Raw genomic sequence first — 18,825 nt, 5'->3', positions numbered from 1 at the left:
CCGTGAGAGGTATCGAGGCTTGTTGCAGCAGGCCAAGACTGCCAAGAAGCGATTGTTGCGTCGGATAAGTAAAATAAGTGTGAAGTGAAAGAGGTCGTGAAATATGAGAGACCCTTTGAAACCTGCTGCTGCCTGGATCGTCTAAGAAGACAACCAAACATTTCTGTTTCGAGCGAATTCATCCACAATTAAGCGTCTTCCGATTATTCCTACCTAACGTCCTATCAAGCCTGCCGACTGCTACTCCAAATTGTATGTGTGCGTGTGTGTATTACTATTTACTAACTTACCGCAAATTTAGCTGGCTTGGTCTTCTGCAAATTAAAAGATCCCTGAAAGAATAAATAATCAGTTGTTGATATAAAGCTTTCATTGTTTTAACTTACTGTTTTTTGACAATTTTTACAATCTTCCCCTTTCTGCCGAATTGTCCGACACAGCCTTAAGGTTGTAAGTATCGTTCTGTTGGCATCACGAACCTGTCAAGAGGAATTACCAGCAGACTTTCGACCAAACCCCCACACTAGGCAGCCTTTCTTTCAGTTCGAACCTGGAATCTGCTCCGGTTAGATCGATTAATTCGCTCGTTGTTTATTCATTTCATGAGAGCGATGCATTAGAAAAAAGGCCTTTTTGATTCGTTCGCCGCCATTCGCTTCGTTCGTGTGTTAGTTGCGGGTGAACTTAGTCGTTACGCAAAGGTTGCGTGCGCCAAAGTGTCGGGCGAGTGTGTGGTGTGCAAACGTGTTATTTGGTGGTAGGGAAAATGAGAAATGAACGTGAAAAGCGTGTGCAAAACTAAAGTAGAAAGTATTAGCGCCGAGAAACGCGTAAGCTTAGAACGGACGTCCCATGCCACGGCCCATCGGTGGCTGCTGTGGTTCTCCGCCGCCCGATTTGGGGCTTTTGATCGTTTCGTCCACCGACAGAATCATGCAAGTGGCCTCGCAGGCAGCCGTTAGTGCGTTAATCTTGATGACGGATGGTTCCCACACGAATGCTTCAAAGTTGTCGGCAATGTGTTCCTTCATAATGTCCACACCGTACCACTGGCAGCCTGGCAGGAAGAGAAGAATGAGTTTAAACTGAAGCAGATCGAATCGGTAGGGAATCATACCTTGTGCGTGTTTCTGGCGCAGTTTGTTGAGAATGTTGGTAGCGTCGAAGCCGGCATTGTCGCACAATTGACGCGGGATGATTTCCAACGCCTTAGCCATGGCGCCGATCAGCAGCTGTTCCTTGCCGGCAATGGTGCGTGAATGGTTGCGAAGCATTTTCGATAGTTCCATCTCAATTGCGCCACCACCTGTAACAGGCAGATTGTATTAAGCATCCTGTAGCCGAACCAGAATATCCTTCATCGCCACTCACCTGCCACCACCGAATCATTGCGGATCGTACGACGCACGATCATGATCGCATCGTGCAGCGAACGCTCCGTTTCCTCCAGGAACTGTTCCGCGCCACCGCGCAGAATGATCGTGCACGTCTTGGCGTTCGGGCAGCCCTGGAAAAGGTTGAACCGTTCGCTGCCGATTTGCCGCTCCTCGAAGTGGGCACAATTTCCCAGCACCTTATCGCTAATGTCCTGCACCGTCGTCATGACCGCGCCGCCGCACGCCTTCTGCGTGCGCTTCAAATCTTCCTCCGGCACGCGACCGGCGCAGAACATGTCCCGGTCGGCGAAATACTGTGTCGCCACATCACCGATGGGCAGCTTCGACAGCACGACCTGTGCACCGGACTGGTGAATTTTGGCCATCTTGTCGTACAGGATTTGCCACTCCGCATCCACCACCTTCTGGTACTCGGCCACATTGTCCACGCGCACCTCCGCATTGTCCCGCTCCGCCTTCAGCTCCAGCTCGATGTTGAGCAGCGCAATTTTCACATTGTCGTAGCTCTTGGGCTGCATCTCGAACCCGGCGTACGCGAATGTCTTCTTGAAGGCCACTCCCTCCACGAGCATTGAGTCTTCCAGCGCACCACCGGTCACCTTCTTGATGCCGATCATGTTCAGCGGAAGCAGCGCATCGAGCGTCGTAACCGAATCGACCACCATCTTCGAGAAGAACTCCTTCTGCTGGTGGATCAGCTTCGAGTTGAGGGCCGTTGCGGCACACTTCTCCAGCAGCGCACGGTGCTTCTCGTTGTCGTGCTTTTCGATCTTGAACGCCAGCTCGTTGATCTGCGCCACGCACAGGTTCAGGGCCTTTCGCACCGCCTTGATGATGATACGCGGATGCACACCTTCCTCGACGAAGGGTTTCAATTGTTTGAGGAATTCGCCGGCCAGCAGCACGACGCTCGTGGTACCATCACCAACCTCAGCATCCTGCGATTTGGCAATGTCGACGAGCGTCTTCGCTGCCGGGTGCACGATGTCCAGCAGCTTCATGATCGTCGCACCATCGTTGGAAATTGTGGCCTTTCCCTTGCTGTCCACGATCAGCTTGTCCATACCACGGGGACCGAGTGTCGTTCGAACGGCATCGACGATCGATTGGCAGGCATTGATGTTGGAGACGAGCTGCGGTTTGCCCTGGGAAGTGTCTGTTCCTTCCTTGAGCAGAATAATTTGCGGTTGCTACAAAGAAAGAATCGAAGCAGGCCGGTAGTGGTGAATCATGTGTGAATGAATGGCTGTGCGTGTGTGCATGTGTGCGTGGTGGTGTACGCTTGCAAGAGCATTGTTCGCATAGCATGTTCCGAACGAGAAGCGTTCCGGCAGGGCTCGTATCGTGTTCCAGAAACGTTTGGAAACACAATAAGCTAATATAGGTTGTATTAATTGCATGATTTAACATCCCACGCTCCACAATCACCCGTATAAGGAAGAGCTTGAGTGTGTAGAGCAAACGCATGTTCGCTTGCAAGCCGGTAAACAAATGGTACCTATTTTGCGTGTAAAATCGTTCGCGAAAGCCGCCCAAGCACCACAAACCGAAATACTTACCATTTTGGAGGGGAATGAAACGATACTACACTGAAACAAACGTTAATAATCGGCCTTTTCAGAATATTTTATTCCGAAAGTTTAGGGAAAAAGTCCTCGCCTTGGTAAACGTGATCGCAGACGAAAGTGACAGCAGCAAAAATGGTCGGAGCTGTCAGAATGGGGCGAAACGCTTCAGCGAAGCGTTTGAATTTTCGCCTTCACAGTTCCGTCGCTTAGAGCGCTTCTACACTGCTCAACTGCGTGAATGCAGTAGGAATCCAATGGGCAAATTGGCCATTCTTCTTTCGCAAGAGCATTAAAATAAATGATTTCTGTATCAAGGAGTGAATCGACCTTGTATCATACTGGAACCGTTTTCCCGTACTCAGGAATGGCTGTTCAACATCGATTGAAATAAGTCAAGAAAGCCGAAATTTGCAAGCCAAGACAATTTTGAGAAGAGGGCTGATCGAAAAGTCCCGAATGCATAACGAAGATCCATTGCAAAAAAAGTTCGAATCTCGTGCTACACACACAACACAAAGGATTTTTAAATTTAAAATAAAATTGCTCAACCGTCCTCAACAAACACACACCACACTCAAGAAGCGTGTGCAGACCCCCCGATCAAACGTCTTACGATTGACAAACGCTTTTTGTAAACATTGCGATCTAATCTAATCGCGCATGTTTACATAATACTTTTACTTTCGCAAATCGGACTCGTTTTTTTCTTTCTTCCTCCCTAATCCTCGTTCGATCCACGTTCGCAATCGGCGGCGCAGACGCAAAAGCAAGCCAGCATGCTCTCCAAGGCACGGGTTCTATTGTCCCGCACATTGGTCCACCATGGATCGGTGGTGAAAGTGCTCGGCCCGCAACACTACCGATCCGTGCACGTTTCCGAAGCGAATGTGCTGGCGACGGAAGTCAATCGCCAGTCAGCAGAATTTAAGGTAATTAGCGAACGATCATCGGTACACGAAAACCCCGTGCGGGGAGTCTAATCGAACACCTCGAAACCATTGCCACAGGAAAACTATGGACAAATGAGCGAACTGGTCGGCAACCTGAAACGTGTCACCGAAAGTGTGCTTGCGGGCGGTGGACCGGAAGCGATCAAAAGGCACACGTCGAAAGGGAAACTGCTGGCGCGCGATCGGATCAATCGTCTCGTCGATCCCGGCTCTCCGTTTCTCGAGCTGTCTGCGCTGGCCGCGCACGAAATGTACGGCAAGGATGTCGTCAATTCGGCCGGCATTGTAACCGGCATCGGAAGGGTGCAGGGTGTGGAGTGCGTGATCGTGGCGAACGATGCCACCGTGAAGGGTGGCACGTACTATCCGATCACGGTGAAGAAGCATCTGCGAGCGCAAGAGATCGCCCAGGAGAACAATCTGCCCTGCATTTACTTGGTCGATTCCGGTGGCGCCAACTTGCCCCGCCAGGCGGACGTGTTCCCGGACAAGATGCATTTCGGACGGATTTTTTACAACCAGGCGAATATGTCCGCTCGTGGCATCCCGCAGATCGCGGTCGTCATGGGCAGCTGTACGGCCGGCGGTGCGTACGTGCCAGCGATGGCCGATGAAAGCATCATCGTGAAGCGACAGGGAACGATCTTTCTGGCCGGTCCGCCACTGGTGAAGGCTGCCACCGGGGAGGTAGTGTCGGCGGAAGATCTTGGCGGAGCGGATCTCCACTGTCGCACGTCCGGCGTGACCGATCACTACGCGGTGGACGATGAGCACGCGCTGTACCTTGCGCGCCAGGTCGTGATGAACCTGAACCGTCCGGGCAGTGCGAATTACAACGAGCTGGCCGGCAGCAGCACGGCGACAATGATGGCACGGGATGGGCTTACGTTTGGAACGGAGCCAGAACCACCACGCTATCCGGCGTCCGACCTGTACGGCATCGTTGGCTCGAACCTCACGAAAACGTTCGACGTGCGGGAGGTCATTGCCCGCATCGTCGACGGTAGCCGCTTTACCGAGTTCAAGAAGTTTTACGGCGAAACGATCGTGTGCGGGTATGCCCGGCTGTACGGGCAGCTGGTCGGCATCGTCGGCAACAACGGTGTGCTGTTTTCGGAGAGTGCCCTCAAGGGAGCGCACTTCATCCAGCTGTGCGCCCAGAAGCGCATTCCGCTGCTGTTCCTGCAGAACATTACCGGGTTCATGGTGGGCCGCGATGCGGAGGCCGGCGGTATCGCGAAGAACGGTGCCAAGATGGTGACGGCCGTTGCCTGTGCCAACGTTCCGAAGCTAACGCTCATCATCGGTGGTTCGTACGGTGCCGGCAACTACGGCATGTGCGGACGTGCGTATTCGCCCCGTTTCCTGTACATGTGGCCCAACAGTCGCATCTCGGTGATGGGCGGATCGCAAGCGGCCGGTGTGCTGGCACAGATCACCGAGGAGCAGTACCGCCGTACGGGTCGCGAATGGACGGAAGAGATCGGTAACCGTATCAAGGCACCGATCGTGCAGCAGTTCGAAGCGGAAGGTTCGCCGTACTACAGCACCGCCCGGCTGTGGGACGATGGCATCATCGATCCGGTCGATACACGGCGCGTGCTGGGGCTTAGCCTGCAGGCCGCCCTCAATCAACCGATCGGCGAAACGCGCTTCGGTGTCTTCCGGATGTAATCGGGGCAGTGCAGTAGTGCGGGGCCAAAACACCAGTTTTGCATTTATCTTTAGCGTGTAAGCTCATCAAACAGAAACGACTGCCAGCGAGATGGCCAGAGCAAGGGAGTTGTAGCCAGAACATTCCACACCAGAACATTGCATTTAATGCATTACGTGCGACTATTCCGTAATGGCAAAGATGGCACCTAGTGTCTCCGATACAAAGAAAGTTGTGTAAAGTGTGCCTTATCTTCCGCAAATAAATATCCAAGATATTAGAACTGTGAGCGAATCTTGTTGCGCTTTTGCCAAGCGCCCATATTAATGGAGGGTGATCCGAAAGTTCGTTAGGCGCTTCCTAGTCCACATGAACCATCACTGTTCGGTTTACCCTAACAGTTTATTGCAGAGCAAAGAAGCATTCACAACAGAAGATCGTAATGGAATCTATGTAATCACTGAACTAACAGCTGCAAACAAAGAGAAAGAAAAAAACACTTACGCTAAGTCGCTTAGATCGGCAGCTGGAAGTTGTTGGGATCGGGCAGACTAGCCGACGTAAGGTACGCGTTAAGGTACATGATGGACAGCACGGCAATGCCGGCCTCGGCCAGCGCGCGATGATCCTCGCTCGTCAGCTTCACCTTCCGGTCGACAAAGCAGTGGGTGGCCGACATGGCACGTTCCGAGCTGATGAACGGTGGATCGAGATCGAGCACGAACCCACCCCCGGACTGTATCAGCCGCACGAACTGGTCCTTCTTCGGTACCGCCAGCAGCACCCGGAACCCGGTAAAGGCCCCGTCCTGCTTACCCACGTCGTTTGCGATGCGCGTGCGCCAGGTATAAGCGGCTGCGGCCGTTTCCAAATCCCCAGCCGACGCTAGTGCGGTCAGCTTGCCGGCCGCCTTCGGGTTGCCCCATTCGTAGCACTCTTCCTGCAAAACGAAGCGAGCGGGTTAAGCAACATGGTTTGGTCACAACGCCCGTTAAGTCTCACTCACATCCAAAAAGTACCCCGCATCGAAACTGTCGTCCAGATACTTGGTAGAGAGTAGCCACTTGCCCGCCGCTATCCCAGACAGCATCTTTTCGCCCCGGTTGGGCTTCCCGCACAGGATGTGCGTACATTCCGGATCGTACCGGTTCGGGTCCGATGCCAGCCTGCCCTGCAAATGTTCGATTTTCCGCGCCAACTCTAGCCGTACGTTTTCCGGCACGCCCGAGATGGCAAACACGGGCACTCCCGGGTACTTCATACCGTGCGGATTCGCCCGTGCGGTGGAGCTTTTCTCTTTCATACTCTTCTCGTTGATCGTGTCGTTCGGTTTCGTTTTGGACGGTGGTTGTCTAGCGGATTCATTCGCCTGGATGTTTTCAATGTCACGTTCGCGCCAAACGACTCCTCCGACATTAACTTCTAAAACAACAAAAAGAGCGACAGAGGTTAGTCCGAGGGAATAGCTCAAATAGAATTTGGGATCGGTACTGTGTTGTGTTAGCTGAATAGGGATAAGAAGGAATCAGTAAGCCAGAAATGTGAAGCATGGAATTGGCCAGAAATGGAAACTGATTGGCGATCGGACTCAAACCAACCTAGCCCTTAACAATCTATCTACACACACACCCGAATCGTAATCCATCTCGGTGTACTGTTCCGGCGGTATATGCTCCGTGTCGGGTTGCAGCTGAATCTTGGCCTTCTTCTTGGCCGACTCTTTGGCCGCCGCAATAACGTCACTCAACCGCTGCACGAACTCGTCACCTCGCCCAACATTCAGCAGCGGCTTTTTCGCGGCAGGCTCCTGTACACCAGGCGCCGGACTACGGTACTGCTGCTTGTCACTCTCGTCCAAATCGTCCACCGCCTCGTCCTGCTCTTCCAGCTCGCTGCGGGATCGCTTTTCAGCGCTGGTGTTGCTTCGTTCGAGCGATCCGCTCGATGAGTTTGCCGAACGGACGGCTCCCGCCACAACAGGCGATGGCACCTTCTCCTGTGGCTGTGGTGCAGTGCAGGCAATTTCCTCCTCCTGGCTCGTGTCCGCCTCTCCGGAGCGGTTTAAATCTGGCATCTTGCGCGGAACCGTCGTACACTTGGATTCCACATGGTGCGCGTACCCATCGCCAAACTTTTCCACGTAGAACCGGCGCTTGATCTCGCTGATGGGTGTGCTTAGCCGGCGTGCTTTCTGGGAAGCCGTTTCCACGCCCGGTTCGCCGGACGGGCCAGCTGCCGCCGTGCTGCCGGCGGACGATTTGTAGTACCGATCCCAGTGCTGCAGTTTGCGCTTGTGGTAGGCGTGATTGTCGGGGCTCGCGTCCGGCCGGAAGCCGTACGGTGTGACGGGCTTTGTCATGCATTCGGGAAGCGTCGGGGTACGGATGCGACCATCACCGACCGTCCCGGGGCCAGCGTGCGGTGTGGCCAACAGCTCCTGGACGCGTCTCGTTCGGGGCGTAATGTTGCGATCCGCTTCTTCCGCCTCTTTCAGCACCTTGTACAGTGTGGTGCGAATCGGTGTGTCAAAGTCCATCACGCGCTGTGTCACACTCATGGCTTCGTATTCGCCGCCAGCACCGATCGGCGTAACGTTGGCACTGGTCGCTCCGGATCCACCGGGCGCAACGGGAGTTACCGGTGAGCGGGATGAGGACGATCCTCTCCCTTCCTCGGAAATGGCCGTAAAGCGGCGCGTTCGCAGGACATCCCCGGCAGGAGACTCCATCGCACCCGGAACGGCTGTTCCTTCGTTCGGATCGAAGGGTTTCCTTTGGGCACGCTGTGCCTTGATCAGATCCTCGTACTGGTCCATCTCCTGCGAGTACACCATCCGCTCGTCGCTCGTAAGCTGCCTTAGCTTCGGCGTGGACAGCCGCTTAAAGCCGTACTGCAGTTCCGTTTCCTCGCGCGTTTTCTGAACCGTGATGTACTGGAACTCACCGCCAGTGGTCGGTTTCGGGAGAGGTTTCATCGTCGACGAGGCTTGCGGCAGCATGGAAGGCTCCTCTTCCTCCTTGGGCTGATCCTCCCGAACGGACTCGATGTCCACATCGTCGGTAGACGTGGTGGGAAGGCACGCCGCACCAGCACCGGCGGCAACGTTCTTCGCAGAACAGATTGCATCACCCACAAGGAAAGGATTTTCGGCAACGCGACGCTTCAACCGTGCGCACTCCCGCAACCATTCCGCGCGCACCACCGTCAAGTCCCACTGGATTGCCGCATTGTACTTGGCACCGGCCGGCTCCTTGCACACCAGCAACGGTGCAGCCTTCCGGACGAGACGTTCCTGCACGCAAGCCCCCAGCAGTTTCCCCATCGCTATCAAAAACTCACGCTCCGGCCCGGAATACGAGCTGATCACGACCGTTTCTCCCTCGAGCGGGGTAGGATCATCCTCGCCGTAAATGATCGGCTCGTAGTAGTACTCCATCGGACAGCACTGGCCACTCTGTATCGAGGTTTCGAGCCAGATGCAGTTGACCGTTTCCTTACCGCGCACGGCAAAGTCCGGCGAACCGATGCACGACGTCGGCAGCACGATGTAATCGACCTCGTCGGTGTAGCTTTCGTCGACGATCGTTCCACCGCATTCCTTGCAATCGGACAGTATCTGTAACGCATCTTCCTCCGAGAAGCCGAACACGAACAGCGTCTTCCCGAGCATAAACTCCGGGAACTGCGATTCCAGCTCCGATTCCAGCTGGCTCACACCGCTGGTGGTGGAGGACGCACCCGATGACGGTGGTTTCGGTTCCACCGGCAGCTTTTCGGCCATATTCTTCTCCATGTACTGCATCATGATGGAGTCCACCTCGTTCGGTTGCTTCGCGGCCGGCGGTGCCGCCGACGCTTTGCTCGGCCCAGGTGGCGTTGGCTCTTCGAGGCGGAACTTCGGCACATCCGGTCGCTTAAACACGCTGCTGTTCATGCGCTGGAGATTCTTCTTGCTCGACGGTGACGGTGGTTCCGGTGCCCGATCTACGATGCCCTTGCCGGACGGCTGGAACGTGAATTCGCTTGCGTCTTCCGGCGCTAGCTGGCGCCGCTCGATCGACTTTGCTAACCAATCGAGCGTGAGCAGATGGGCCGTAGAGTCACGGAACTTTGCCAACTCGGACGCGTGCTGTTCACCGACAATCACGTGGCTGATGGCGCCCGATATCTCGTCATACCGTACGGCACCGACGGAGTTGAGGATTTTGTTCAACTTTTCCCTCTCGTCCGCTGTGAAACCGCTCAGAAAAACGCTACACCCATCCAGCACGGGTCCCGCCTTCTTTGCTTGCTGCACCGTCATGCGCGCGAGCACTTCCCGGTACCGCTGACTTCCGGCGGGACGTGCAACGCCGGAAACGCTAGGCGGCATTCCATCCGCACCTCCGCTCATAATACTTTCGTTGATTGTTTCATTTCGTGCGGAAAAATTAGCGTGCGATATCTCGGACAGTTGCGTGCAGTCGGGATTAAACTGACCGCCGGAAATGCGCAACCCAACCGCACCGGAGGCAACGGCCGGTTCTTCCGCTTTCGTCGGTGTGGATGCTTTCAGGCTTTTTACTTCATACTCGCGAACCGGCAGCACGTACCCGCACGCCACACTGTCCACAATCCATTCCGGTGTGAGACATTCCTTGTTGCAGCGTACGGCACCACGAAACTTGGCCGACTCGGTGCCCGTCTTCTCCAGTATCAGTATGTCCGTCGTTTCCGATTTGAACGAACCAACATAATTGCCTCCGTTCGATTCGATCAACGATTTGATTTCATTCTTCTTTGCCGCGGTCAGCCCGGTCGAGGTGATCGTGAGTGCGTAAAACACCGGCAAGCGGTAGCGCTCGATGATGCCGGGCTCGGTTGCGTGCAGATCGCGCCGCTGACTTTCCTCCCATACCGCATTCACCCAGTCCGGGTGCATGATCGGCAGTTTGCATTCGGCCGCCTTCTCGTACTTGACCGATTTGACCGTGGAGGACACCAGATGCGTACAGCTGGCATTCAGCACGTCCAGATAGTACCCGCCCATGTGGCACACCAGCTGACTGACGAGCGACTTTTCCTTCGCCTTCAGTCCGGAACTGCACACGGTGAGGTTGCGCATCGCCGTCGTGTACACCGGATGCACGCCGAGCGGTATTGTCTCGTTGTCCATGAAGCAGCTGATGAGACAGCGGGGCCCGATCACGGTGGATGGTGACTTGCGTGCGTGTTCGAACGCGGTACCGGTGAACTTTTCAAACACAAACACGTGCCGCTTGGTGAGCGTTTGCTCGTCCATCTTCAGGCACTCGTCCTCGGTGATCCAGCCCTGCAGCTCCTCGTTGTCATTGTGCTCCCGGGCGGTCTAGAAACAGGGAAAGGGAGATGAAACTAGAAGCCCCGCTTTACGCCACCTCATCTATCCTACCGTGTAAGCCATCTTCATGTCCTCGGAAGCATTTTCGTTCGAATTGTGCCCTACGCGCAGTACGAAGTAAAGCTTGGCCAATTGCTGGTCCGCCAGCAGCTGACTGTTCATGGTGCGTTCGTAAGTTCTAGATTTTCGCGAGACACGGTGCGTTCTTGTTTACCGTCAAGCCGATTGTTGCATCTCTTCCGACAGCCACGAGTGGGAGCGAAAGTTTTGCTTATCGTTCGTAACGAAACACGGAAAAACAAAACAGTGTCCTCGCTGCACACTACAAAACACAAAGCCGGATTTGTGTAAAACAAACTTGACTTGCACAAAAACAGCGAACGAATGCGGAACAATCTTCTGACCGCAAATTTTAAGCGCCTCAAAACAGATTTGAATTGTCAAGTGACGGTTTTTTGGGGGGAAATTTGACATTTCCTTTTAGTACGGTGCCAGTTTTAGTACGGTGCAGGTTTTAGTACAGTTACGTTTCCTCCTTCCACCCACTTACATTATATCGAAAAGCGCATCAGATCATTCGAAAATTACTGTGAGGAAGCTAATGTAATATAAATACATTTATTCTAGCATTAAATTAGCTCAAAAGCGACAAAACTACATTGCCATGCTCGTTTGAAATACTGTGAGTTTTGCTGTCAGATTACAGTTTCGTTAAAAGCAGAACGAATTCAACAGTTTCGTTAAAACATGGCCCACCACTGACATTTGTGTCGTTCAGCTCTTTGTAGCAGCATCTCATCTTGAGGAAATAACGTGATTCCTGTACGGCAAATTTCCAACAGCAAAAATGTACGCCCCACAGCAGCCAATTCTGATTCTCAGTAAGTAATGCGCATCGTTTATCCCGCGGACAATCGCTACAGCGTTGTTCTGTATCGTTGCAGGCAAAAATACCAAGCGAGAGAGCGGCCGAAAGGTGCAGTTGGAGAATATCAATGCCGGCAAAGTGAGTCACTGAGTGTGTGTGCGTGTGTGCCCATGCACACACATGGTGCTGGTGCCTACCACCAGGGCCCGTAACTAACTCCGTATGTGGGTGTTTTTCCTTCCGCAGACCATCGCCGATCTTATCCGCACATGTCTGGGCCCGCAGGCGATGATGAAAATGCTGATGGACCCGATGGGTGGCATCGTGATGACCAACGATGGTAATGCAATCCTGCGCGAAATCACCGTACAACATCCGGCCGCCAAGAGCATGATCGAAATCGCTCGCACGCAAGACGAAGAGGTCGGTGACGGTACCACGTCCGTGATTGTGCTGGCCGGTGAGATGCTGGCCGTGGCCGAACAGTTCCTTCAGCAGCAGATTCACCCGACCGTCATTATTCGCGCGTACCGGGAGGCACTGGAGGACATGGTCCGCATTCTGCAGGACGAGGTTAGCATCGAGCTGGACCGTACCGACAAGAAAAAGCTGGCCGATGTGGTAAAGTCTTGCGTCGGCACCAAGTTTGTCGGCCGCTGGTCGGATCTGGCGGTGCGCATTGCGCTCGATGCCGTCGAGACGGTGACGCTGACCGAGAACGGGCGCACGGAGATCGATATCAAAAAGTACGCCAAGGTAGAGAAAATCCCCGGCGGCTCGATTGACGATTCGTGCGTGCTGCGTGGAATCATGCTGAACAAGGACGTCACACACCCGAAGATGCGCCGTTACATCGAGAAGCCGCGCATCGTCCTGCTGGACTGTCCGCTCGAGTACAAGAAGGGCGAAAGCCAGACGAACGTGGAAATTGTGGGCGATCAGGACTTTACCAAGCTGCTGCAGCTCGAGGAGGAGCATGTGGCCCGGCTCTGCGAGGACATCATTGCCGTGAAGCCGGACGTAGTGTTCACGGAGAAGGGCGTCTCCGATCTGGCCCAACACTTCCTGATGAAGGCAGGCATCACGGCGATCCGTCGGCTGCGCAAGACGGACAACAATCGGCTGGCCCGTGCCTGCGGTGCCACGATCGTGAACCGCACGGAGGAGCTGACCGAGAAGGACGTTGGCACGGGTGCCGGCTTGTTCGAGATCAAGAAGCTCGGTGACGAGTACTTCTGTTTCGTGACCGAGTGTGACGATCCGAAGGCGTGCACGATTCTGCTCCGCGGTGCCTCCAAGGACGTACTGAACGAGACGGAGCGTAACCTGCAGGACGCTCTGCACGTCGCCCGCAATCTGATGCTCGACCCGAAGCTGCTGCCCGGCGGTGGTGCAGTGGAGATGGCCGTCTCGCAGGCGCTGACGAACAAACAGATCCAGGGACCGTACCGGGCCGTTGCCCAGGCACTGGAGATCATCCCCCGGACGCTGACACAGAACTGTGGTGCTAACACGATCCGCACGCTGACGGCACTGCGAGCGAAGCATGCGTCACACCCGGCGAGCGAAGGGCCGTGCACGTGGGGCATCGACGGTGAGACTGGCCAGCTGGTCGACATGAAGGAGAAAAACATCTGGGAGCCGCTGTCGGTGAAGCTGCAGGTGTACAAGACGGCCGTCGAGACGGCAATCCTGCTGCTGCGCATCGACGACATTGTGTCCGGATCGAAGAAGAACAGCGGTGACGGTGCCGGCCCTTCGCCAGCCGCCGCTGCTGCCGGCATGGGAGGAGAGTAGAGCGGGAAGTGGTCCGTTTCCCGGTGGCCACTATAATATGTTCCACGCGCGCTAACTTTCCTTCACAAGCCTTCCTAGTATTGCGCGATGTGGATTGCGGATTTGGCTCGTTTGATCCTTTGAGATCCGTGGCCTGATGCATTTTTTTTATCAAACGCCTAACATTTAACACACTCACACACAAACTCACAAATATCTATCGCACATACTACACGGGCAGCAGCAGTTCACTCTTTCATTTTGCCTGTTCGTCGTCGTCGTGTGACCGTCACCCTCATTATACCTTCTCTTCGATCGTCTCTATATTACCACGTTTGTTTGCTTAACTTGTGCGATCGTGAGAGATTTTCACACGCCTCGCTTTTGGAAAAGCGTACGATCGCGAATGATGTAGCACGACATAAAATAAAAAAATCAAATAATGAATCACACGCTTATCGTGCTTATCTCTGGAGGTGCAGCCTGAAAGAAAGTACTAGTCTTGGATCGAGGGGCCGTCGTCCATCAACCGATTATCCTGATACGCTTCTGGAGGACTTTGGGCCAATCCACATACTGCCACAGAGTGCCACTCGAGCAGTGGCTTCTGCTAGCTTCCATCTCTTCGTTCTGCAGCCCAACACATGATCAGTTTTCCTTCTCTTCTTTATTATCAACGCATCAATAATCATAATAATAATAATAATAATAATAATAATAGCGCATAATCATATCGGTGTAGTGTTACTTGGATGGGAAATTATCCGTCCGAAGCGGTCTAGTAAACACCATTGCCAACATGCTGCATGTCTTCCTTTTCGAGCGACCTTCCACGCGACCAACTGCTGGTGAGTGAGTTAACTGAGCTCAGACGTCGGACAATTTTACAATCTCTTAATAAAATCCACGTTAGCGCACGTGTTTGAGTTGAATCCTATATCTTCCGGGCAAAATTGGGTTTGAGTAGGTAAGATGGGACACATGGCAATATGATTGGATCTAGAAGAGGACGACGACGGTGGCTGTTCTCTGTAGCTGTGGTTGCATTCAATTGTAGTTTTACTGTTTATATGGCGATTTGGTCACACCATTCCGAGGCCAACCCCGTGCGTTAGTTACGTTGACAGAAACAAAAGCAAAAAAAAAAAACCGGCCCGGGGATGATCATCAACCAACACATCCGGGCGCTCCATCTTTCTCCGCTTATATAGGAAATAATAATTCTAGAGTCCTTATGATTTTCCCTCATTTTTCTCTCTCTGTCTCTCTCACACACACTCCCAACAACGCCCCGTTCAGTCCTTCGTATTGTGCTTTTGCAAAGCGCTCCGTTTTTTTTTTGTTTGCTTGTTACCCTTACTTATTATCTTATTCCTTGCTTCTGAATACAATATCTGTACACTTGCTGTTCTAGCTGCGTTCGGTTTGCTTCTTCTTGACCAAAAACGCACACATCGCAATGGGCCTGCAATGGCCAGAAGTGAAGCCAAATCACAGGAATGAATGTGACACAGCTAGCGGATAAAGCGGCAGCAGCGGCGGACGCTCGTTTAGTTACCGTTGACACCTGTTCCGACCGCCGAGAGGAAAAGGAGCGGGGGGTAACTAAACCGTTTTCTGTCTTCTACTTCAACACACACACACACAAACTAACTAACACAACAGGACGACGCAACACGGCAAGGACCTTCACTCCGTCTCTTTCTATCTTCTGGTGCGATTGAATTCGAATTCAACTGGCACAAACTGGCAACCACTTTTAGTAAAAAGTAAAACAAAAGTAAAGCGAAAAGCGCAAAAGAACGTACAATTCAAACAAACATTGCATTCATTAGCAGCTTACAACAATTTAAAAGCGAACTTATACTAAATGGATTTTCTGTTCCTATTAAGGTAATCCCGGGTTTGCTTTTTTTGCGGGCAAAACAATCTACACAGATCTCGGCCTGCCATTTCTGGCTTCCTGTGATTTGATTTCAGCCGTAGCTGGATAGTGGTCGGTCCTGTGTACCGCACGAGACGGTCTGGATGGGACCGCACATCTACCACGGGGATTGGATATTCTGCCTACTTAGATTACCACCCTAACAACCCAACCAGTCAAAAACGAAGGAGTGAGCAAGCAGTGTGTGTGTATGTGTGTGAGTAACCATTTTTAAATTACTACCAAACACTCTTCCTCCGTTTAAACAATTTACAAATTATAATACAAAAAACAATGTATTAAAACCGAATTCAGAATAATGCGTCTTTTTTTAGTAGGAAGAAGCGAGCTAAAAGAGCGTCGAAAACCGGAAATGGGGTAAGAAATGGGGGTATGCTGAACCACTGCAACGAGCACCAACAAATCTCCTTCTTTTCAGCTCACATCTACCACCGCCACAAGGGTTTGCCAAGTTTAAGTAAACACATCGCTGCTCCTGGCGTTGATGCGTGTCCGTTTGTGTATGTGTGTGTGTGTGTTGTGTATTTGTGTTCTGTTGCAGCAGGGGACGCCTCTTTTTTTGGTTAATCTAGTTCTAGCGTGTAATCAATGGTTCCGTCCTCGTCCCGCTGGCTGTTGCTGGCCGTTTGCGACCCACTGCCACCATTGCTACTGGTGGACGCACCGCCCGCTGCCGTGTTGGTATTGGTGTGACTCGCGTTCGGTCCACCGTTGGTGGTGTTTCCGGTTCCGGCACTACCGGAACCAGCTACCGCACCGCTACCGAACGCTGACGGTGGTAGACTAGAGGACGATGCGCCCGCCGCACCCATCGGTTGGCCCATCTCGAACAGCAGGTTCGTCATGGCGGGCCCTGAAAGGGTAGGAAGCAGATCATCTATCAATGGGTGTGTGTAAAGCGCTTATCAGCACCGTGCGGAATGCTGCAGGAGTGTGCGTATCGGGTATCGCGATGGCTTACGTATTGTGAAGGTGAGAAAGTTGGAATTCTGCCGGCCGGAATCGGACTGTGGCTGCGATGCTGCTGCCTGCTGATGCTGCTGTTGTTGCTGTGAACTATCACCCGGCGATAGTCCGGCATTTTCCGGTGACTGCGGTTGCGGCGGTCCCGCGTGCCCATCTTCCGGCGTGAGGCTGCTTCGACAGATGGGACACGTACCGTGCAGTTCCAGCCACGGAATGATACAAGGTTCGTGATAGACGTGCTGAAACAGAGAGCGAGAGTAAACGAAAGATTGCTAGGTGGCCTTGGTAAAAATCGCCATGACTACCGCTTACCAAGCAAGGTAACTTCCGAACCGGTTCGCCAGCAACGTAATCCTCGAAGCAAACCGAACACTGTAGCTTCTGGTCGACCTGCTCCTCGCTGATGGTGACGCACGGTATCTGTGCGATGCGCTCCTTCTCCAGCGGCGGTGGCCCCGTATTGTCCATTTGGTTGAGCAGCTGTGTGACGATTGTGTCGATGCCTTCGCGTCCCCACGCATAGTCGCCCGGGTTGCCCATGAAGAACATGGGACCGCTGACCCCGGCACCGTTACCACCGCCCGACACCGATATCAGGATTTCGCGCAGTATCTGATCAACGTGGTTGATGTTTTGCACTCCCCGCCTGCGACTGCCCCGTCTTCCGGTGAACCGCATGGAAGGGCGTGTTTCTCCACTGCCAGCACCACCGCCAGCCCCGCTACTGCTGCTACTGCTTGCGGCTCCTTCTCCACCGTCGGCACCACCGGCCGAGCCGGTTCCACCGGACGATGGACCACTACTGCCGTCCATAGGAATGTCGTCCAAGGTGAACAAGGCCTGATAGCCATTGCCCGCTCCTGCTCCACCCGCCGATTGACCCTGTTGGCCGCCAATGCGCCGAAAGAACGGTGTTAGAAGATCTTCTGTGAAAAATTCACCGGCCAATCGTATTGTCTGCACGTATGAGTGTGAGATGGGAGAAGGTTAATGTGATTGTTCCTTTACGAACGGGGTGTCCGCTTGCTTGCCTCATTGCTATACGGTGGATTGTCGCTGTCGTTTGACGGTTGTTCCGCATCTTGTCCCGCTGCCGATCCAGCCGATCCGCTCCGTTCCACCGCCGGAAGCTCTTCGATGAATCCTTCCAGACAGTGTGGGCATGTGAATTCCTGCGCCGCGAGGTACAAAAGTCAATAGCATCAGGTACATATTGGCAAGGATGAAAATGCACGCAAAATCTTACCGACGAAACACGATCGATTTCGATAGCGCACGAGTGACAGTAGAATCGGGCAGGCGGAGCCGCCGCATTTTCCACCAAAGCTTCCATCGTCCCTCCGGTCCGGTTATTGTGGCTGCACTCCGACACACACACACACAAACACACTCTTCTACACCCGATTTCTCGTTGTACTCTTCCAAAAACGTCGTCACGGAAACTAAAACGCTTGCGGCACGGCAAAACTGCGTACACACTGCTCTGTCCCCGGTTGCTCAAAAAGGGTACGTTTCTCGCCCACACCGTGTACCGTACCGAAAATCTGGGAGACTACAACAGCGAGACAATCAATCCTCAATCCCGACGGTATATCGCCGGTGGGGGAAAACTATTCTATTGCCGTTCTCTACCACTTTTTCGCATCCAGGATCGATTCCTGGGCGCCTCACCAGGTCGCGAGTTCTGGTCTACGGGAGCCCCAACCGTTCGGGAGAACTGTGTTTCGCTACTTGTCTGCCAGATTTCGTACGGTTGGTGTCTGCCCTCTCGAAAAGGTGTCTGCGGAAAGGAGCTATTTCGTCATCTTGCTTACGGTCGGCGCTTTCCGGCCCGGTTCGCGGCTAATAAAAGTGGGACGTGTTTCACTTGCTGCGAATGGAAATGCACCAAAAATCGACAAATAGTGGTGCGAATTTTTGGGAATTTTCTAGCACGAAAAAAAAGAACAAGTGATAACTATGACAAATACAGAACTGTCAGATTGGTGCAACTGTCATGGTGCGGTTATAGTGTGCGGTTCAGTTCGCCTGTCGTTTCTCAGCCTCACGCGACCTTCAGCATTTGAAATCGAAAACAGCAATGTTTAGCATTTAATTTGCACAAATTACGAAATACCCGCGAGCTAACTGTGCATGGCACGAATGCAATTAAAAGGATCATTTGCTTCGTTGCTGTGATAAATTCACCACATCTAATCGCCCAGTGAGATAAGGAGAGTTCGAGGGACCGCGGTTGATGCAGATACGCGGAGATATAAATACAGTAGGTCAAAGGTGATCTGGGACACCTGGTTTTAGCTATTTTAGTATTTTAATGTGATATTCTTCATCTTGTTGGCGTA

The 18,825-nt window shown here is 53.1% G+C and overlaps 5 protein-coding genes across 5 annotated transcripts; 2 read left to right on the top strand and 3 right to left on the bottom strand.

The window, feature by feature from the left end:
• Positions 1–566: 566 nt before the first annotated feature.
• On the bottom strand, positions 567–3,116 carry LOC118505062 (T-complex protein 1 subunit eta). The gene is made up of 4 exons (XM_036040340.1): positions 2,957–3,116; positions 1,372–2,587; positions 1,118–1,306; positions 567–1,057 (listed from the first exon to the last, which is right to left on the bottom strand). Exons 1-4 carry the CDS (start codon positions 2,957–2,959, stop codon positions 837–839), a joined length of 1,629 nt encoding a protein of 542 aa, XP_035896233.1. The 5' UTR covers positions 2,960–3,116; the 3' UTR covers positions 567–836.
• A 481-nt stretch (positions 3,117–3,597) lies between these two features.
• On the top strand, positions 3,598–5,858 carry LOC118505055 (probable methylcrotonoyl-CoA carboxylase beta chain, mitochondrial). Its single transcript, XM_036040332.1, has 2 exons — positions 3,598–3,894; positions 3,973–5,858. The coding sequence occupies exons 1-2, from the start codon at positions 3,742–3,744 to the stop codon at positions 5,587–5,589; spliced, it is 1,770 nt and encodes a 589-aa protein (XP_035896225.1). The 5' UTR covers positions 3,598–3,741; the 3' UTR covers positions 5,590–5,858.
• Positions 5,859–5,914: 56 nt separating this feature from the next.
• LOC118505037 (DNA topoisomerase 2-binding protein 1) lies at positions 5,915–11,366 on the bottom strand. The gene is made up of 4 exons (XM_036040274.1): positions 10,980–11,366; positions 7,199–10,916; positions 6,576–6,991; positions 5,915–6,509 (listed from the first exon to the last, which is right to left on the bottom strand). Exons 1-4 carry the CDS (start codon positions 11,088–11,090, stop codon positions 6,084–6,086), a joined length of 4,671 nt encoding a protein of 1,556 aa, XP_035896167.1. The 5' UTR covers positions 11,091–11,366; the 3' UTR covers positions 5,915–6,083.
• A 308-nt stretch (positions 11,367–11,674) lies between these two features.
• LOC118505060 (T-complex protein 1 subunit gamma) lies at positions 11,675–14,024 on the top strand. Its single transcript, XM_036040336.1, has 3 exons — positions 11,675–11,809; positions 11,873–11,934; positions 12,043–14,024. The coding sequence occupies exons 1-3, from the start codon at positions 11,776–11,778 to the stop codon at positions 13,591–13,593; spliced, it is 1,647 nt and encodes a 548-aa protein (XP_035896229.1). The 5' UTR covers positions 11,675–11,775; the 3' UTR covers positions 13,594–14,024.
• A 200-nt stretch (positions 14,025–14,224) lies between these two features.
• On the bottom strand, positions 14,225–18,458 carry LOC118505068 (E3 ubiquitin-protein ligase RNF126-A). The gene is made up of 5 exons (XM_036040351.1): positions 17,730–18,458; positions 17,515–17,655; positions 16,796–17,440; positions 16,479–16,722; positions 14,225–16,394 (listed from the first exon to the last, which is right to left on the bottom strand). Exons 1-5 carry the CDS (start codon positions 17,814–17,816, stop codon positions 16,081–16,083), a joined length of 1,431 nt encoding a protein of 476 aa, XP_035896244.1. The 5' UTR covers positions 17,817–18,458; the 3' UTR covers positions 14,225–16,080.
• Between the last annotated feature and the right edge of the window lie 367 nt (positions 18,459–18,825).

This window comes from Anopheles stephensi, chromosome 2, assembly GCF_013141755.1.
Source record: "Anopheles stephensi strain Indian chromosome 2, UCI_ANSTEP_V1.0, whole genome shotgun sequence".
NCBI lineage: Eukaryota > Metazoa > Arthropoda > Insecta > Diptera > Culicidae > Anopheles > Anopheles stephensi.
This window is presented reverse-complemented; position numbering and strand designations above follow the sequence as displayed.

What these genes read in the sequence shown, in the direction of transcription:
- LOC118505062 (XM_036040340.1), bottom strand. An exon ending in CAATGATTCGGTGGTGGCAG is followed by an intron (nt 1,307 to 1,371) that starts GTGAGTGGCGAT and finishes TGCCTGTTACAG; the next exon opens with GTGGTGGCGCAATTGAGATG. An exon ending in GCGCCAGAAACACGCACAAG is followed by an intron (nt 1,058 to 1,117) that starts GTATGATTCCCT and finishes TCTTCCTGCCAG; the next exon opens with GCTGCCAGTGGTACGGTGTG.
- LOC118505055 (XM_036040332.1), top strand. Translation starts at nt 3,742, where the DNA reads ATGCTCTCCAAGGCACGGGTTCTATTGTCCCGCACATTGGTCCACCAT. An exon ending in GCCAGTCAGCAGAATTTAAG is followed by an intron (nt 3,895 to 3,972) that starts GTAATTAGCGAA and finishes CCATTGCCACAG; the next exon opens with GAAAACTATGGACAAATGAG.
- LOC118505037 (XM_036040274.1), bottom strand. Translation starts at nt 11,090, where the DNA reads ATGAACAGTCAGCTGCTGGCGGACCAGCAATTGGCCAAGCTTTACTTC. An exon ending in CGAGATGGATTACGATTCGG is followed by an intron (nt 6,992 to 7,198) that starts GTGTGTGTGTAG and finishes TTGTTGTTTTAG; the next exon opens with AAGTTAATGTCGGAGGAGTC. An exon ending in ATGCGGGGTACTTTTTGGAT is followed by an intron (nt 6,510 to 6,575) that starts GTGAGTGAGACT and finishes TTCGTTTTGCAG; the next exon opens with GAAGAGTGCTACGAATGGGG.
- LOC118505060 (XM_036040336.1), top strand. Translation starts at nt 11,776, where the DNA reads ATGTACGCCCCACAGCAGCCAATTCTGATTCTCA. An exon ending in GCAGCCAATTCTGATTCTCA is followed by an intron (nt 11,810 to 11,872) that starts GTAAGTAATGCG and finishes GTATCGTTGCAG; the next exon opens with GCAAAAATACCAAGCGAGAG. An exon ending in AGAATATCAATGCCGGCAAA is followed by an intron (nt 11,935 to 12,042) that starts GTGAGTCACTGA and finishes TTCCTTCCGCAG; the next exon opens with ACCATCGCCGATCTTATCCG.
- LOC118505068 (XM_036040351.1), bottom strand. Translation starts at nt 17,816, where the DNA reads ATGGAAGCTTTGGTGGAAAATGCGGCGGCTCCGCCTGCCCGATTCTAC. An exon ending in AAATCGATCGTGTTTCGTCG is followed by an intron (nt 17,656 to 17,729) that starts GTAAGATTTTGC and finishes CTCGCGGCGCAG; the next exon opens with GAATTCACATGCCCACACTG. An exon ending in TTCGGAAGTTACCTTGCTTG is followed by an intron (nt 16,723 to 16,795) that starts GTAAGCGGTAGT and finishes TCTCTGTTTCAG; the next exon opens with CACGTCTATCACGAACCTTG.